This window comes from Mytilus californianus, unplaced genomic scaffold (genome assembly GCF_021869535.1).
Source record: "Mytilus californianus isolate M0D057914Y unplaced genomic scaffold, xbMytCali1.0.p SCAF_14, whole genome shotgun sequence".
Classification (NCBI taxonomy): domain Eukaryota; kingdom Metazoa; phylum Mollusca; class Bivalvia; order Mytilida; family Mytilidae; genus Mytilus; species Mytilus californianus.
The window spans coordinates 8696573-8715687 of record NW_026262626.1 but is presented as its reverse complement, the minus strand read 5'-3'; the positions used below and the strand labels follow the sequence as shown (position 1 = coordinate 8715687).

At 32.5% G+C, this 19115-nt stretch overlaps 1 protein-coding gene across 2 annotated transcripts in view; it reads right to left on the bottom strand.

Annotated features, from left to right (window-relative positions):
• LOC127724145 (uncharacterized) overlaps positions 1-19115 on the bottom strand; it is a 34994-nt gene that overhangs the window by 5410 nt on the left and 10469 nt on the right. For both annotated transcript variants that reach the window (XM_052231019.1, XM_052231020.1), the window contains one exon: positions 16767-16841. In XM_052231019.1, coding sequence (XP_052086979.1) covers positions 16767-16841 — 75 coding nt within the window. The remainder of the gene's footprint in view (positions 1-16766; positions 16842-19115) is intronic.

Below are 19115 nucleotides of genomic sequence, written 5' to 3'. Positions count from 1 at the left end.
GGGGCAGTTCTAACTCATTTATATTTATACCTAGTGTTAATCTGTACGTAAGCCTAAACAATAGGATAATCCCTCACTAGACATTTGCGGAAACTGTCATATACCTACGATTAGGATTACAATTACCCTTTCAGGTAGCATTTAAATCTTGGGTCGTCTCAAAGCGTAAATATAAACCGTCGTTCCAAACGAATTCTAACTTGTATGATTTGTTTCTATAGTTAAAGAGCAGGGTTTTTAAGAAATATATGAAGTAACATGTACACATTAATTATTGCACATGGTGCTATCCATGTTGAAGACTCTGTTAATGTACGGAGTATGATGGAATGGACAAACATCTTTTAACAAATTTTACATGAGACATTAAACAAAATCGTTTTGTCGTTGGTTAGGTTGGGACAATTAGAAATTAGTTTCAAAAAGACTTAGTGTAAAGAAAGGACGATTAACTAAGGAGCATGTTGACAGTATTTTATGTTTATGCTAAGACAAAGGGTTTCAATATTTTTTTTAAGAAAATGAGGGGATACAGAGGTTGGGTGCTTAAGAACTATTAATTCTTCATGGCATTATACTTGCCGTTCGGTATATTTTTATTATCTTTTATTTTTTTTTTCTGAATTGAGCAAACACTCAAAAAGTTAGAATTTACTATATATCTTCTCAATTTAAACAAAACCAATACCGGGTCTAGACTTGCGTCGAACTTTGACGAAAATTTTCCCTGTGCAATGAGTCTTGTAAATTTTCAAACTATCAGCAACAGGAAGTGGCTGCACGACAGATGTACAAATAGCATACACGCTGCAGCTCACTCAGTATTAAGCTGCAGACCAAAGATAAATCATTTCTTTCTATAGAGGCCAGGAAAACTTTGAGGAAAGTTTTTTACGCAAGGTCTGTCGAACAGTTGGACTGACTAACATAACCGAGCGGTTACTTGACCTGCTTTCGCCTTCAGAGACGCACTTATATGACTACCGGGTGCTGAATTGTTTGTTTTTTGTGCAATTTTTATAGAGATCTTTAGGATCATTTGAGTATAGACGGTTTTTTTTCACGGTGTCGATAATTATTTCTCTCCCATAAACATGGGTGGGTCTGGTCTGTAACTATTGATCCTAGACCAGTACATTTGTATTTTAGAGTGCACTTATGACGATCACACAAAGTTCATCCGCAAAATTGTTCCGTTGATTAAAAGGGATAAAAGGTGCAACGGTATATCAGGCGAGAAGGGTATCAATTTTCGTGGTTAGAGCAAAAGTTGCATGTTCGTGGGTTATTAAATTCGTGGATTTTAGTTTTTTAAAAGAGAAAAAATTGGGTGAAGAATTTGAAGCCATCTGAAACGAAAACTCGTAAAAATAATCATATGTTGTTTTATAATAATTTCTGGGACATTTAAAAATAAGGTGTTTATTTTCACCTACTTGTTCTCCTTTCATTACTGACAACATTCATCAAACTTTTTATAAGATAATTGCTTTCTGAAATAAGCCGATTCGACTATTCTTACAAATTTTCTCGATTGAAGGAAATTGCAAAGTAAACATTTTAATTGTTTTTAATCAGAAGTGATGACACTAATTAACATGAGATTGTTTGATCAACAGACTAACGGTCACCAAAGGTGTTAATTGGGCCATAAACATGTCACTTATAGATAAGATTACACGAAAAAAAGGTACAAATGTCCCTTGAATTGTAGAATCAATTCTTATGAGATAAAAAAAAGCAAGCCCTTAATGAAATCATTTTTTTGTATGATAATTATTGGGATATAAAAGGAACACTTCATCATCGCGTATCATCACCGGAAGTCTGACTTTTATCATCAAACGTAATTTTTCGTGAGAATTGAAAGGTTAGAAGTCGTACAATTTATGTTTTTAAAGATTAAATGGACAGAATCCTTTCTGACGTTGCATCTTTAACTCATAGTGCGTTTGTTGATATTCGATGCAGTCAAACCTACGGTAATGGGGATCTTTTCATGTACTGATTTGGACAACAGTTCTTAAATTTCGTTGAACACTTAAATTCGTGGATAAAGCAATCCACGAAAACCACGAAAATTGGTACCCCACGAATAAAAGTACTTTCACAGTATTAAAAAATCGTAAACTATTTAAATCGGTTAGGGAGCAGTTTTGGATACAAAATATGATCGTGAAAACGAAGGATGTTAATATTTCAAAAGCATTGCGCTACGACGGGCTTAATAATTATATTGTGTTCCTTGCTCTATATCGCATATTCCTTGATTTTCAAGTGCAACGTTGGTAGAGTACCCTCTGAACGAATTGTTGCTGATTTTGCTATACTAAAATAATGTGAGACACAATTTTGGAACTATAGCATAAGATTATGAACCTTATACAAGACAAAAGATTGTTTGGAAAACCCAGGATATGTAGAGGAAGTCTAAAAAATCAAATAGACTTACTACACACTATAAGTTACAGCTTGAACACTCCATCGGAAAAGTATAATAATACAAAGTTATTGGGATGTTTTTGTGACATATCCAATACAGCGATTCAAGTCTGTTGTGACCATTTGCACTACGTTATAATTAGTGTGTCGTCGAAAAATTTTATTTACATAACCAAAAAAAATCATTTGGTTTTACTAGGATCTCTATTGTTGCTTTTTTTTATTTTGAGATGACCTCTTGTTTTTCGTCAAATGTAATCGTTAGTCTAAGTGTGATCCTAGGTATAGACGTAGTTTCCGCAAATGTCTACTAAGAACATGATTTACATTCATTCTTTACAATTAAGAACCACTAAATCCTACAATTTGATTGGTCAAGTGCACTTTGCTATATTCTAAAACAAATTTTCGTCTTTGCGATTCGATATGAACTTTAAGAATCTGTGTCAAAAGGGACGTGATTTCTATTAAACCATTGATACATATTAATTTTTAACATTTTTTTATTATGGAAAAGCAGTGTTTTAGGTAATGCTTGCAGGGATATGACAGTTGTTTTCCATTCGTTTGATGTGTTTGAGCTTTTGATTTTGCCATTTTTAATAGACTTTCCTTTTTGAATTTTCATTAGAGATGGTATTCTTTTTACTTTACTTTTCGCATGTGTACGAATTTTAAAAAGTTTTATCCAACCACTTCGCCCTTCCTATAAATAATATAAAATAATTGTTCTTAGCCATATAAAATATGTTAAAATAAATATATTCTGTGTATCTGATTTACTTTTCTTTTTTCTTTTTTGACTTTTGACAGATGTTTAATGAAAGGTATTTACATTTCAATTAAGGAATTATCTGAGCAGTCAATCGAAACGCATTGTCATACACTATCTAAACAATTATAAATAACCATGATTCATGATGCTAAGACAAAGGGTTTCAATATTTTTTTTAAGAAAATGAGGGGATACAGAGGTTGGGTGCTTAAGAACTATTAATTCTTCATGGCATTATACTTGCCGTTCGGTATATTTTTATTATCTTTTTTTTTTTCTGAATTGAGCAAACACTCAAAAAGTTAGAATTTTACTATATATCTTCTAAATTTAAACAAAACCAATACCGGGTCTAGACTTGCGTCGAACTTTGACGAAAATTTTCCCTGTGCAATGAGTCTTGTAAATTTTCAAACTATCAGCAACAGGAAGTGATATAAAAGGAACACTTCATCATCGCATATCATCACCGGAAGTCTGACTTTTATCATCAAACGTAATTTTTCGTGAGAATTGAAAGGTTAGAAGTCGTACAATTTATGTTTTTAAAGATTAAATGGACAGAATCCTTTCTGACGTTGCATCTTTAACTCATAGTGCGTTTGTTGATATTCGATGCAGTCAAACCTACGGTAATGGGGATCTTTTCATGTACTGATTTGGACAACAGTTCTTAAATGTCGTTGAACACTTAAATTCGTGGATAAAGCAATCCACGAAAACCACGAAAATTGGTACCCCACGAATAAAAATACTTTCACAGTATTAAAAAATCGTAAACTATTTAAATCGGTTAGGGAGCAGTTTTGGATACAAAATATGATCGTGAAAACGAAGGATGTTAATATTTCAAAAGCATTGCGCTACGACGGGCTTAATAATTATATTGTGTTCCTTGCTCTATATCGCATATTCCTTGATTTTCAAGTGCAACGTTGGTAGAGTACCCTCTGAACGAATTGTTGCTGATTTTGCTATACTAAAATAATGTGAGACACAATTTTGGAACTATAACATAAGATTATGAACCTTATACAAGACAAAAGATTGTTCGGAAAACCCAGGATATGTAGAGGAAGTCTAAAAAATCAAATAGACTTACTACACACTATAAGTTACAGCTTGAACACTCCATCGGAAAAGTATAATAATACAAAGTTATTGGGATGTTTTTGTGACATATCCAATACAGCGATTCAAGTCTGTTGTGACCATTTGCGCTACGTTATAATTAGTGTGTCGTCGAAAATTTTTATTTACATAACCAAAAAAAATCAATTGGTTTTACTAGGATCTCTATTGTTGCTTATTTTTTATTTTGAGATGACCCCTTGTTTTTCGTCAACTGTAATCGTTAGTCTAAGTGTGATCCTAGGTATAGACGTAGTTTCCGCAAATGTCTACTAAGAACATGATTTACATTCATTCTTTACAATTAAGAACCACTGAATCCTACAATTTGATTGGTCAAGTGCACTTTGCTATATTCTAAAACAAATTTCCGTCTTTGTGCGATTCGATATGAACTTTAAGAATCTGTGTCAAAAGGGACGTGATTTCTATTTAACCATTGATACATATTAATTTTTAACATTTTTCATTATGGAAAAGCAGTGTTTTAGGAATTGCTTGCAGGGATATGACAGTTGTTTTCCATTCGTTTGATGTGTTTGAGCTTTTGATTTTGCCATTTTTAATAGACTTTCCTTTTTGAATTTTCATTAGAGATGGTATTCATGTTACTTTACTTTTCGCATGTATACGAATTTTAAAAAGTATTATCCAACCACTTCGCCCTTTCTATAAATAATATAAAATAATTGTTCTTAGCCATATAAATTATGTCAAAAGAAATATATTCTGTGTATCTGATTTACTTTTCTTTTTTCTTTTTTTAACTTTTGACAGATGTTTAATGAAAGGTATTTACATTTCAATTAAAGAATTATCCGAGAAGTCAATCGAAACGCATTGTCATACACTATCTAAACAATTATAAATAACCATGATTCACAGTGCATTTTTTACCATAAATTTTTGTAGCAAGAACTAATAAAATACTAAAGTATATTAAAGAAAAATATAAAATGGCATAATTTAAGAAACTATTGAAAAATAAAATATTCATAATTATAAATCTAGTGTACGGTATATTAAGAAACTATTGAAAAATAAAATATTCATAATTATAAATCTAGTGTACGGTGTATATTTCTGTTGCGTAGAAGATTTGTTTTTTTCATTACACCAGTGTTACTTTTCATTTTAAAAACAGTGAGACGCTTACTTGATTTTTCGGAATGATCACAGAGCTATGAAATAACGTAAACGAACTGACGTGTATTAATAACACGGGTGTCATTCGGAAATACCGAGAAAAATGATCGTGAAAGAATAACTTACGGGGATCAATCATTTCGATCGGATCGTGAAAGACTTGGTATCGGATCGTTAATTCAATCAAGTGTAATTCTATTTCAAAATCTATGATAAATCTTCAGTGTTTTCAAAAGGTGGAACAAATAAAAAAAAAAAATATTCTGTCAAAATAATTCAACTTCTTTAATAATCCTGTGTACTAAGTTCAGGAAAAAATGCAGTACATTTTAATAAAATGCAAAAGGCGACACACAATTTTTATGACAATCATTAAGACAAAATTGCGTTTTGTATCTAAATGGTCACATTCTAATATATCATGATATATTTGAAACTTAATATTTAGTGTGTCACATAGTCCAGTAAAGTTAAAATATGTTATTACTTGTAAAAGTTCATACTATTTTTGAAAAAAGTAAAATTTTGATGGTTTTTAATCAAACTTGATCATGAAAGATCATTCAACGCAATACTTTGATCGTGGAAGACAAGGTGTGACCAGACTTAATGATCAGAGATCAACATTTCTTTAACCAATTTGTATACTTGTAATTGGTTGAAGTGTATAATTACTTACTTAAAACATTAATCAATGCTTAATTTTGGTGATACATACATATATAGACCCATATTTAGAACCTTTTTTCATTAAAGGGGCTATGCTGCGTGTTATTAGAGATTTCCAATAAAATGACTTTACTCGACGTAACCGACCTAACTCAACGTATTTCGTCCTATTGCATTGAAGCATGACGGAGGGGAGCATGCACTGAATGCACTTTTTGCTTTTTGAACGCGCATTTTTGCTGATATAGACTTAATGTAAAAATCAATCCCAACTCCTTTTTTTAATCTTTAAATATTTTGTTATTAAATTTTGAATGATTTTATTGACAAAAATATTTTAATGGAATGCTTAAGCTATCAACTTTAATCAAATACACCCAACATTTCTTGTCATTTCACTTGACCCATATTTCAGTTCTTCTCAAAATGTGAATTTTAAAAACTATCAAATAAAAATTTAGCATGAAAATATTAAAATAATGAAATCCGAACCGAGAAGTTTATCTCTTTTTTTGTTTTTATAAGTTTTAACGTTTAAAAAGTAGATTCCAACACACCCGAATGTAAAAGGTGTACGCGACTAACTTTAAAAAAATTTTTTTTTATATAATTTAATTTAAGATAATTTGACAGAAATTTATATCATTGATACATTTATCAAATAATACTTTATAGTCTTCAACTATAATAATGCATGGGACGAGGTTTTTGTCCATGTATAACTAAACGTGCATTCGCAGATACAGGGATAGAGGGCGTACTCCCCCCTATCGATCGACAAATAATTTTGAAAATCTCACGTGTTCCACGTTATCTATACAAATGTTTAGTATAAAATCGTCTAATTTTTTTTTCGCGTTGCTCTGCTCGGCAGTATACATTCAATTATCGGGAACTATGCCCCCTTTCAAATATCTTGGATCCGGCCATAATCACAAATTGTTTGACATGACACAAGGTCTTGCTTTTCTAGAGCGTTTATGTACTTTTTTACTTAATTTGTGATATGTACAAAAAGAAGATGTAGTATGATTGCCAATTCGACAACTCTTCACAAGAGACCAAATGACAGAAAAATTAACAACTATAGGCCACCGTACGACCTTCAACAATGAGCAAAGCCCATACCGAATAGTCAGCTATAAGAGGCCACAAAATGACAAATGTAAAACAACTACAACTATAAAACTAACGGCCTAATTAATGTACTAAAAAATGAACGAAAGCACAGCAACAAACGAAAACCACTGAATTACAGGCTCCTTATTTGGGACAGTCACATCCATACATAATGTGGCGGGGTTAAACATGTTAACGGGCCCACTTTCCTAATACAGTGGTGTAACAGTACGAAATAATTGATTAATATTCTAGACTGGATAATTATTCTGTATTTATTAGTTGTAGTTGTTTTTAAGATAGTGTTCAGTAGCTGTGAATACTCTAAGATCGGTACATGGAGTTTATTTGGAAATACTAGTAATTGCTGTTTTTGTGCTTCGTTTTAGTCGGACGAGTCAATCCCTTTCTAACTGTTTTAATTGTGAGTAGACATGATCGTTTGATAAACATACTTCTATGATCTCTATTAGCTTTTACTTGGACATTTATAAAAACTATGTAGAAAAGAGATGCATGCTTAAAATAAGTTCTCGACATAAATTGGCTAAAGTATCAGATAAGAATTTAGCCTCAAGCTGTGATACTTACAAGCTATAATAAATACGACGAATATTTAGCCTCAAGCTATAATACTTATGATGATGATGATACTGATGTTTGTCTTATATCCAGCGACAAATATTACATATATATTAAGGATGATGAAATGATAATGATAAATGATTATACCTTTTTGTACATGACCAACACTTACAGTCGCATTTTTATATGCTAGGTAAATTCGCGTACCCGATACAAAGACACACTTGTCTTTCTTCGATTAAACCAACACCTGCTCTTACTCGTGAATGCATCATGCTTGGTGGTGAAGCCGAAAAATCCAGTCTTAAAATCATTCGATCAGGGGGTCCAACAAAATAATTGAACCCGTAATCGAGACTAACTTGCTACCAGTCAATCCCATATTTAATAAAAACCTGTTTATATATTTTATGCTTTATATATGTGCATATATTACTATTCTAGCAACACTTGTTTTGTTGCATAATTTGTTTGGGTTTTCTCCTTGTTTCTTTGTATCAAAAAGCTTAGTTTTTATTGTAAAATGGTGTTTCACAGCTTCCATTATCCTTGTGACTTGTATTAATATCCAGTAGCCAGTCTGTCCCGGTTCAACAAATATTTTCAATTTTCTCTTCAAAAGCATTAGTATGCTAAGCATGCATTCTTTTTTCGATTTATTCCTTACACTCCGATATGTATATTCCTGGATCCGTTTGGCGCGTCTAACTATCAAACAGAGTCCAAATGGCGTGAATTACGACTACAGTGGTTCGTGCTGTCTTCAACAATAAGCAAATACTCATACCGTATTATCAGATACTATAGTATATAAGGCGTTGACTTTGAAAAATGTAAACAGTTCAAACGAAAATAAACATTTTTACAAGAGTAAAATTAACCCGAAAATGACAGAAAGTAAGCAACGACATCCACTGAATTAAAAGCTCCTGACTTGGGAAAGCCAATATAGTATTTGGCCTGATTAAACGCGTTTACCAGCGCTCAACACTCTGGTGTAACAGCACAATATAAGAAGAAAAAAACCGGTAAAATTCAGTTGGAAACTGCTCAACTAATCAATATTGAATTAAGCCCAAATCAATTACATTTTTGTAATGAAAGACAAAGAGAACCAATCTTAAAGTATCCACTAGTACTGAAAGCTAATTCTTACATGTTAAATTACCTGAAAATATTAAATGTATTTAGTTAAAAAAAAAATTTACAAATAAGGAGATATGGTATTATTGCCAATAAGAAATGAAGTGGATGTAAGCAATGATAGGCAACCGTACGGCCTTCATCAATGAGAAAAATCCATACCGTATAGTCGACTATAAAAGGAACCAATTTGAAAAAAATATGAAACAATTCAAATGAGAAAACTACCGGCCTGATTTAAAACAAAACAATTTACGGAAAACAAATATAACAGATATGAACCAACGTCAACAAGTGAACCACAGGCTCCTGACTTGGGACAGGCACATAAAGAATGAGTGTCCAACCCCCTCCTCCTAAGCCTTGGACAGTGGTGCAACAGCACGACATAAGAACAACCTGGAAAAACCTTCCTTCAGAGAGCTTGGTTTACATATGGAATTTTTGGTCCTCAATGCTCTTCAATTTTATACTTGTTTGGCTTTCTAACTATTTTGATCTGAGGGTCACTGATGAGTCTTATGTAGTCGAAACGCGCGTCTGGCGTATCAAATTATAAGCCTGGTACCTTTGATAACTATATACATATTTAAAGTAATTATTAATATAAAATGTGTGTTCAGCCGTGTATCACCTTCACTGATGATCCTATGCATGGATATGTCGTAGAGTTTAACTTTTATATATAAATATATACCTCTAAGGCGAGACAAAAATTGAAACTAAATTTTTTTGCTTAACTCAATCAATGTGTGATAGTTTTAGAATCCACTTCTTATTGGATTATATAAGAGTTGTCTTAATCCAAAAACAACTATGACAATATCAAGCCTTACTAATTAAAAGTACATTTTAAAAAGAAAATTACTGTAAAAGACTGAAGTGGCATTATAGTTGTCTTAAAAATGTAACAAGTATATAAATTGGCATTTTCGTCCACTTTTAATCAGAGATACTTGGGGACAGGACATTTTTTAGCCAATTGCTATGTACTATAAATTGATAATGGTCAATGTTTATATGCAGATTAGTCATCAATTGCTAATCAAGTACACCTTCTAAATTACAATCTATATAACGAATTGGTGTACACATTTATTTACACTATATCATTATTAATTACAAAATTCTTTTTTTTAATGTTGACTTTCATTTGAAAGAAAAGTGTATGTCAACTATTAAAATTTAAAGAAGTTCAAGACCTGTATTAATATTTTTTTAAATATACACATCCCTTTGTCGACCGTTTTCCCTGGGGAAAATATCGGAGATTGCATGTAAAAAAACAAGAATAACTGCAGAAGAAGAGAACGTTTGAAATGATGCTTAATAAAGTATGATGCAATCCCAATAATCAACTTTAACAGAGACAAACACTTTGAATTCGATATTTCTGAAATTGCTAGAAAAATCTCTGTCTAATAATAAATACCCACGGAAATTAAATATTATAAAACATTTAGAGACGAAAGAAAAAAGGGGCACCAATCTGATAACGATAAATAAAAGCATGTCAAATATTAAATAATAAAAGGTTCATTTGCAAAGTATATCGAAAAACAAAGTCATGGTCAAAACCATGATAGACGACTCAAATCAATTGTATGATAGGTAAAGATACGTGTATATACGTGGTCTTATGACAGTGAAGTTTTGGCGGGAATCTCAATAATCACGTGATATATAAAAATCATGATTTCTTTCGTTTTTCGTCATCTTAGAAATACTTGATATTAATAAAATTTATGATGAATGGGTTTAATAGTTTAGGAATATTAGTTAAAACTTAAGTGACGCATTTAACAAAATTAATAGGTTAGCAATAACCGGCCCCGTTACGTGCGTACGTCGAGTTAGGTACGTATGTCATTTTATTGGAAATCTCTAATAGACATCCAAGATAATAAGATCTCCATAAGCGTAAATTGTCGAAAAGTATATATCTTTCTATATATAATGCTAAATGCATCATCGAAGCGAGAGGGGTTTTGGTGGTCTTCCCCTGGAAATATCTTGATGTGTACTTTTTTTCGTAAGGATTAGACTGATGAAGATATATCATTTAGTTTTCCATACAGGTGTATTGAATATGTTCTTTCCATTAACAAAACAAACTTTCCTGATAGGGTCCCAATAATACTCATGTTTAGTCTTAGATACATGATTTATTTTATTAGTTGTTATTGGCTTTGAACTAGCTGTCAGTAACAGCGAGTACTCTCAGATCTGTACTTAGTGTCCTTTTTGTTGTTAGGGATGAGCTAGGGGTTGATAAATACCCTGCCACGTCCGGTCTGTGTTTTTGTTTTATGTTTTTTTGCTTTGTATCGATCTGATCAGTTTAGCATTTTTTAACTAATTTTTATTGCTTGTTCTTATTTTGTGCTGTTACACCACTGTCCCCGGTTAGGGGAGGGTTGAGCACTCAATACATGGTTAACCCCGCCACATTCTTTCTGTGCCTGTCCTAAAATCAGGAAGCCCGTAGTTCAGTGGTCGTCGTTGGTTCATGTCTGTCATATTAGTTTTTCGTTATTTGGTTTGTTATAAATTAGGCCGTTAGTTTTCTCAATTAAATTGTTTCATATTTTTCATGTCGGTGCCTTTTATAGTCGACTAAACGGTATGGGGTTTTCTCATTGTTGAAGGCCCTACGGTTGCCTATAATTGCTAAAATCCACTTTATTTGAACTTTGGTGGTTAGTTGTTTCATTGGCAACCATACCTCATCTCCTTATTTTTATATGGACTTCATATTACAGACACCACATATACAGCTTCTCAAGCCTCATTTTTAGACATTTACCCCGTATTTGATTACAGCGGCCATCTCACTATCAGAGTCTAAGACAATCGAGATAATTTCAATTTTGAAATTATACCTTTTCCTCAGCTTAGCAGCAATTTGCCAACTTCATCCGCGTATGGAGTATACATTTCTTAACTCATACGATTTTCAGGAGCTTGCAGTTACTACTCAGAGATTGTTAAACGTCATCAGTGTCTGAGCAAAAAATTAATGAGCCAGGGTTTTGTAAAAGAACGTCTCGTCCTGTTTCTCATAAAGTTCATTGGAAAGTACCAAGACCTAATACTCATAGATAAATACTCAGTTTCTACGTAACAAATTATACAGGATGGTCTTGAGTTATAGATTCTAGGTGCTGACTTTGTGTAGCATTTGATCTAATTTGCAGTTTTACCTATAATTGCCTTTGTACTATTATGTTCTATTTGATCGTATGACTTTTGACTTGGTTCGGTATATGTGCATCCAGCTTTCACGTTTTTGGCGTTCGGCATTTCTTTTGCGGGTGGGTACAGAGATATGATTCGGACACATGATGTTTTATAGGGCTGTTTTCATTTTGTATACCTTTCATTTTTGCTTATGTGCTTTGTCTATATGCCTTTTTGTGTTTCTTTATTACATATTTGTTTGTTTTTATAGTGATTAAGATTATAACACAATGTTGACTGTTGTACCCCTATTTTGACATTTTTACTTAATACGTCTGTTTGTTTTGTTCACACATCGGTGTCAATATAATGGAATTTTATGCGACTGTCATACAAGTGAGAGGTTTTGTCGCTATAGAACCATATATACTACATAAAAAAATGCCTGTACCAAGTCAGGAATGTGACAGTTGTTATCCATTCGTTTGATGTGTTAGAGCTTTTGATTTTGTCATTCGATTAGGGACTTTCCGTTTTGAATTTTCCTCGGAGTTCGGTATTTTTGTGATTTTACTTGTATTAATATTTCACTTATTTTGTATTTTATCGGGAAAGTGGATTTGTCGTTATGTAAGGAGCCCTTCATGTGCCATGTAAATATCAAACTAAACAAAATAGCTCTAAGAACTATTTTAAACGGTAATATTTCTTATCTAGAAAAGTAATTAATGCATCAAAAATTTTAAAACATCATGTTCGTTTACATCTTTATTTCTTTGAAATTTCGATGTTGTAGTTTTGTAAAAACGGTGTACTTCTCGGATACTGATCTTAAGTTTGAACCATTTTTGACGGACAGTTATTTTTTTCCATATGTGTCATTATAATCATTGATAAATGATTAAATTAGATTATTTTCTGACGTTGCATGTGTCTTCTCGATAAGATTTCCTTCGCGATCCTATACCAGATCTTTCATGATCCAATCGCAATACTTGACCACCGTTTCTTATTCTTTCACGGTCAATTTTAGTCGATATGACAAATGACAGCCTTGAATAACTGGGAGTAGTTTATAACATTTTCATTTCGATTAAAACAAAATAAGCAAATTAAGTAATTTAAAGGTATTGGTATCATACTGTTACACCAAAATTCTTTAACTATAAGTAAATGATTGATAGAAATACATTACTTGTATTGTATAGACCGTAAAATTAATGTTCAGTGTCAAGTATTATACATCGATGACTACTTAGATGATCAACTGATTCAACAGAAAATTAAAGTTTGATTAAGTTCAAATGCAGTTCATTACGCTACAATTATAACCATTATTTATATTTTTGAGCATTTATGTCGATGAAAAGACACAAGTGACATGGATATGCATTGATTTGATTTAGACATCGTTGTGGATCCGAGCCAAGTTGACATATGTTCAAACTTTACTCATAAATAATGCATGCGTGTGAAAAAGAATAAGTATCGATCTCGAATGAGTGTGTTTGGTTGTTGAACAAACAAGAGAAAGCTTCCGAGACTGCCAATGATTATGGTTAGATTGAATAATAAGTACATCAGTCATAATTATATAACCAAAATATGATATCTTGTAATATTGTTCGCTGAACGGTCAACGATCAGAGCTAAGTATATGTACTTCAGAATACAATTTATAAATAGAAATAGATAAACCTGTTTTAATTTATGTACATGGGAAATCATGAATCGTGTGTCGTGTTCTACCTATAATCCTTTAATCTATTAAATTTACGTAAATTGTTATTAATATCATTACTATTTTGCATCTACGTAACTCTATATGTGTGTTTCAGCCACTTTATTTAGAAAAAATTGCATGTATTTAAAGTTTATTTTAATCAAATTTCCTTATACAATTTGCTACTTGTCTACAAAAAAAATCGATTTTTGTTTAATTTTTACCATCGAAAGTTCTTGTTAGATATGTCTTATATGATCTCTCAAGTAAATATAAAAAATGAATCCAAAGTTTTGGTTGTAAATAGAAAACTTATTTCATTGCATGGTAGTAGAAACTTGTATTTTATCATTAGTCTTAAAGGAACACTCAAAAAGTGATTTCCCTTTTAAATATTCTATGTTAAATGTAACTTGTTTGACATCTTTTGCATATTCCTGCAAAGTGTCATATCCACAGTCGGTTTGACAAGCTATTGTCGCAGGCGTGCCAATTAGAGCTAAAGAATTCCATGCAGTGGCAATTTTCCATCCTAACAGCACCATATGAAGGTGTTTTGTATTTGACTTTAAATAAACCATCCGTGCAAAATTTACTTAAAGTCAGTATACCCGTTCTAGAAGTACATATTTGTTATCACACACACACCACCTGTACACACGCACAATTTGTCTTTCATATAATCACAAGCAATGATATTAGAAAATGATAAACATGTTCGGTGTTACACTTGATATTATATAATTAACCAAGACGTGTCCCTGGTTATCATCACACAACGAATTTTAATTCTACCTGTTTAAATCGATTGTCAGTGTTTTGACAAAGTAAACGCATTGAAAGTCTACTTTGTCAACCTTAGCGTCGTAATACGTTTCATATTAGACCAATGACAATCCCATCTAGCTAGAGCAACCGATTCATAGGGATTTAAATCTGACAAACTTCAAAGAAACATAAGTATGTAGCGGATAAATGAGGAAACATGTGTCCAAAACCCGATGCCCTAAACAACCTATATTAGAGAGGCGTAGGATACCGAATGGTCATTCAAACTCACAAGTCGAAAATACCCTAACAACGCCATGGCTAAAAAGAAAAAGACAAACAAACAATAGTACACAAAACACAACATAGAAAACCAAAGACTGAACAACACGAAAACCACCAAAAAACTGTGGGTGATCTCAAGTGCTCCAGAAGGGTAGGCAGATCCTGCTCAACATGTGGCACCCGAGAGTCGAAAGATACTAAGAAGTCTAATTTGGATAGTATTTAGAGTCAAACAGATAACAATTTTTATTCCGGTGAATTTAAGGTTATGAGAATTTTCAATTGTAAACATAGCAGCCATGTTGATTGTCTGAAAATCTTCTGCAACTGTATTTGACCCTCAGGTGTACACAACAGGGAAATGCATCTGGTGTGTAGGCGTGACACTTGAAGTGAGACGTATACAAGTTTCTATTTTATATTTTTTACTTTATTTTGCTCTCGTTTGGCCTGCTTGCTATAAGTTATTACCTGCTTACTTATATAATAAATATATTGATGTGCATTGTAGTTGTTTCAATATTTGTATTGTTTCTGTCCTTTACTGTGAAATTGTTGGGCAATTTAAATTTATGACAGCAAATGCTAGATGTCTTTGGCAAAAAGTTTATTCCAATGCAATTTCTAAGTAGTTTTGGCCTAAAGTTACCGTCAAAACTACAATTGACATGCCTTTACTTATGAGTGAGCCGCCATATTTAATTGTTTGATGTTCAAATACAATCGAAAATAAAACAAAAACCAACCCAATAACACCGTTTTGATGTGATATCATCTAAATTTGAATCGAAGAAACGAAGAAATATCCTGAACCTTGTCGTGACCGAGCAAAAAATTATTGATAACGTTTCGCGCAATTTTATTTCGCTTGTATTCTACATGTTCCAAATTTATACATTTTTAGGTATAGAATTAGAATAACTATAACTGAAGAGTTCCCGTTGTCACTTGTGATTCAACTGCCGTAACTCTTCAACTACAGTTACTATTATTCCTTAAATATCACACCTCTGTGTTCGTCAATGCACAAATATACACATGAAACTAAATGAGAATTCAGGCCAAAGCTGCGCCCAGGGACCGTTTAAAATTGTGGTGAAATGCAGTGCGTTTTTGCTACACGATGAAGGTTTCACTGTTATTCTGCTTTTGCGTCCGATTCACGTCTTAGTAGTTTTGCCTTTGAATTGAAATGACTATGTAATATTCTAAGCTTGGCCTCATACGTAACAGCCAATTTTCGTTACTAAAACCTATGGTTTAACTTTAATCACGATGTATCCCCTAGAGACTTAGCTAAATGTAAAAGAAAAAAAAACTCTATGAATTTGTTGCTTCCAAAGCACTTTCTTGATCTTTCTTCATCCGGATCTTTCGAGGCAAAAACTTTAAAAGCTAAGGACTTATAAGTGGCAAAACACGTGCAGAGCTATATTACCAAAAGGGACCTAACAAAATAGTCAAATCCATTTGATTTTTTTTTGTTTGAAGGCGTTAAAACCTTAGGTTATCAATTATTTCAAGACATTTCAACGTAGAATTTTAGAAAAGTATGTTTAACGCACGTCAATGCTCAAGCACTGACTAATGAGCTGATGATACCCCAGTGACTAACAGTCCACCTGAAGTAAATATAGTGCTCTAAAATGAAAATTACACATAGATTTATTGCGTCCGAAGTGATTTTCCAGATTTACCTACATCATAAAAGTCGTTGAAGAATATACCAGTAAAATATATTATTGTGCAAATACACCATCCTCTTTTTATGTGTATCAAATTTACAATAACAATACCTACCTGAGAAACATTTTATTCTAGGTCCTGGCATATGTATTGATGACAAGGCTCCATGTACATCTTTTGTAAAGGTATCTGCAGCAAATAAACGAATTAAAACTTTCTTGCTTTCAAAGTTAGAAAAGTATACAATAATATTATAGACAAATCCATTGAAGTATTATAGATACATTGAATAAGCGTTGATTCTTGAAAAGGAAACCATGAGCCCGGACGGCGAATGGTTTGTTTTTAATGAATCAACGCTTATTCATTGTATCTATAACTTAAACTATTGTGTTGATGTCTTTTCAAAATTTAAGCCTTTTCTAAATTAGAAGGTATTGTAAGTGAGTTTAAATAACCATGTTATCATGTTCAACGATTCATTAATAAATCTAAGGTCACAATTAATTGGTTAGAGAAATACAAATATAACATAACACGTCTGTCCTTATTATTATCAGGCATCTGAATATTATCCGTAATTTACAAAATAAGGCATATTCGAACTTATTTCTCGGTAAAAATAATAAATATAATACCGATATTTCTAGCACGAAGCCTAATTCTATTTGCTAGCATAGGGATCCCGAATAAACATTTGTAAAATTATGTAGTAAAACCGATGCAATCATACTATATTTATAAAACAAAAATGGACAGGTTGAATGTAATCATTTTCGTTTCAAATATGTGAAAAAGCCAATAATAATCCAAAAATAAACGGGGAAAACCCGCTATTATTACTAAAATATTCACAATAACATACAAAATAAGAAAAACGGAAAAACTAAAGAATAGGGACAACAAAGAGAATACAGGGATTCGAACCTTAACCGATAAGTCTCTACCTTTAACTTGACTCTTTAACTCATTGATCTTAACCATACTAACCTCGCGGCTACCAACTTATACTATACGATTGCCTATTATGTATAATACATACAAGCCCTGTGTATCCGTTGTACCGATGTGTATCATATGTTCATTTATATATATAAAATAGACATTTAAATTACAACCCATTGTTAGCCGAGAGAATTCGTCGATGTGTTGATGTCAGTCACACATACCAGATTTCAAGGAGGGGTTCGAATCCCAGTGAAGGCATATACAAATTACAAAAATTAAAGGTAAGTTTCTAAATTAAATCCATTAGTGAACAGAAATCAGTAAGTTAGCCAATTCAAACTTAATGAAATAAGGCACACAAAGGAAACAATTGAAAAAATTTGGTGGGTCCATTTCAGCGGCACGTTGATTCTAGAAAAAGAATCCACGGTAAATGAATAGGCTGACGTCACGACAATAGTTTAATCAAGGTATAATGAAGTAGCAAGTTAAATATAATTGGTAAGTGGTAAAAACACGTTACAATTACATTACATGTATTTTCACCTTGAACTGTGAGTAATGTTTGTTTTTTATTTTGTGTGTAAATAAAATTATTACTATCTGTCATAGATATCCCATGAGGACGCGGTGTGTCAGTGTAAGATCACCCCGACGGCCGGAGGCCGGAGGGTGATCTTATACTGACAAACCAAGTCCGAGTGGGATAACTATTTTACATCCCAGCTCTTCTAGACTATATGAAAAAAACCATTTACGCTTCATAACATCTAGTTCAGAATGCCATACAATAATTATAATATACTTTATATATTACTATTTAGTATATACCCTTTAAACGCCCCGGATGCAAAGTTTAAATATGTTAAATTAACAGTGAAGTTGTATCCAGTCGTCCTGGTGTAGGTGTATGAATCGTGGCTTCATATGCTAAAGGTCTCGAGTTCGATTCCCAGCTTAGAGACTGGAAATTAAGTTGAATTTTTCTACATAATATTGAAAGTTAGTCTTTATTCCGCTTTAATATTTCAAAGTTTTATTAAGTGTTGGACATTCCCGCCAAAATGTTACAGAACACAAGAAATCATGCAAAACAAAGAACATCAAGGTAGGTTGATCGGGTAGGGGTGGTCCCACTCAGATCACCCCTGTTAGAACAAAGGAGTTGGGATGTAAAACTAAAGACATTGAAGTGTAAGTAAGGTAATATGTAGAGCTGTCTACTATGGGTAAAGGAAAATAACAAAGATTCCGAACACATCTCTAATTTTCGCGCAACTTGCCATTCACGAAGCGTTGTTTAGGTAGGCTATTGGTTCAAACAAAGATTATAAGTTACATACATTTTACAACTTGTAAAGGGTATTTATGTCAAAGTATTGAAGAAAATCATTTAGGTAACAATGAAAATCAAAGTCGAAGTGTGTCATTAGTTAACATAGGTCCGTAAGAAATGATATTTTGCAAATAGTGCTAAACACGACCTCAACCTTTATATACCATTCAACCATATAT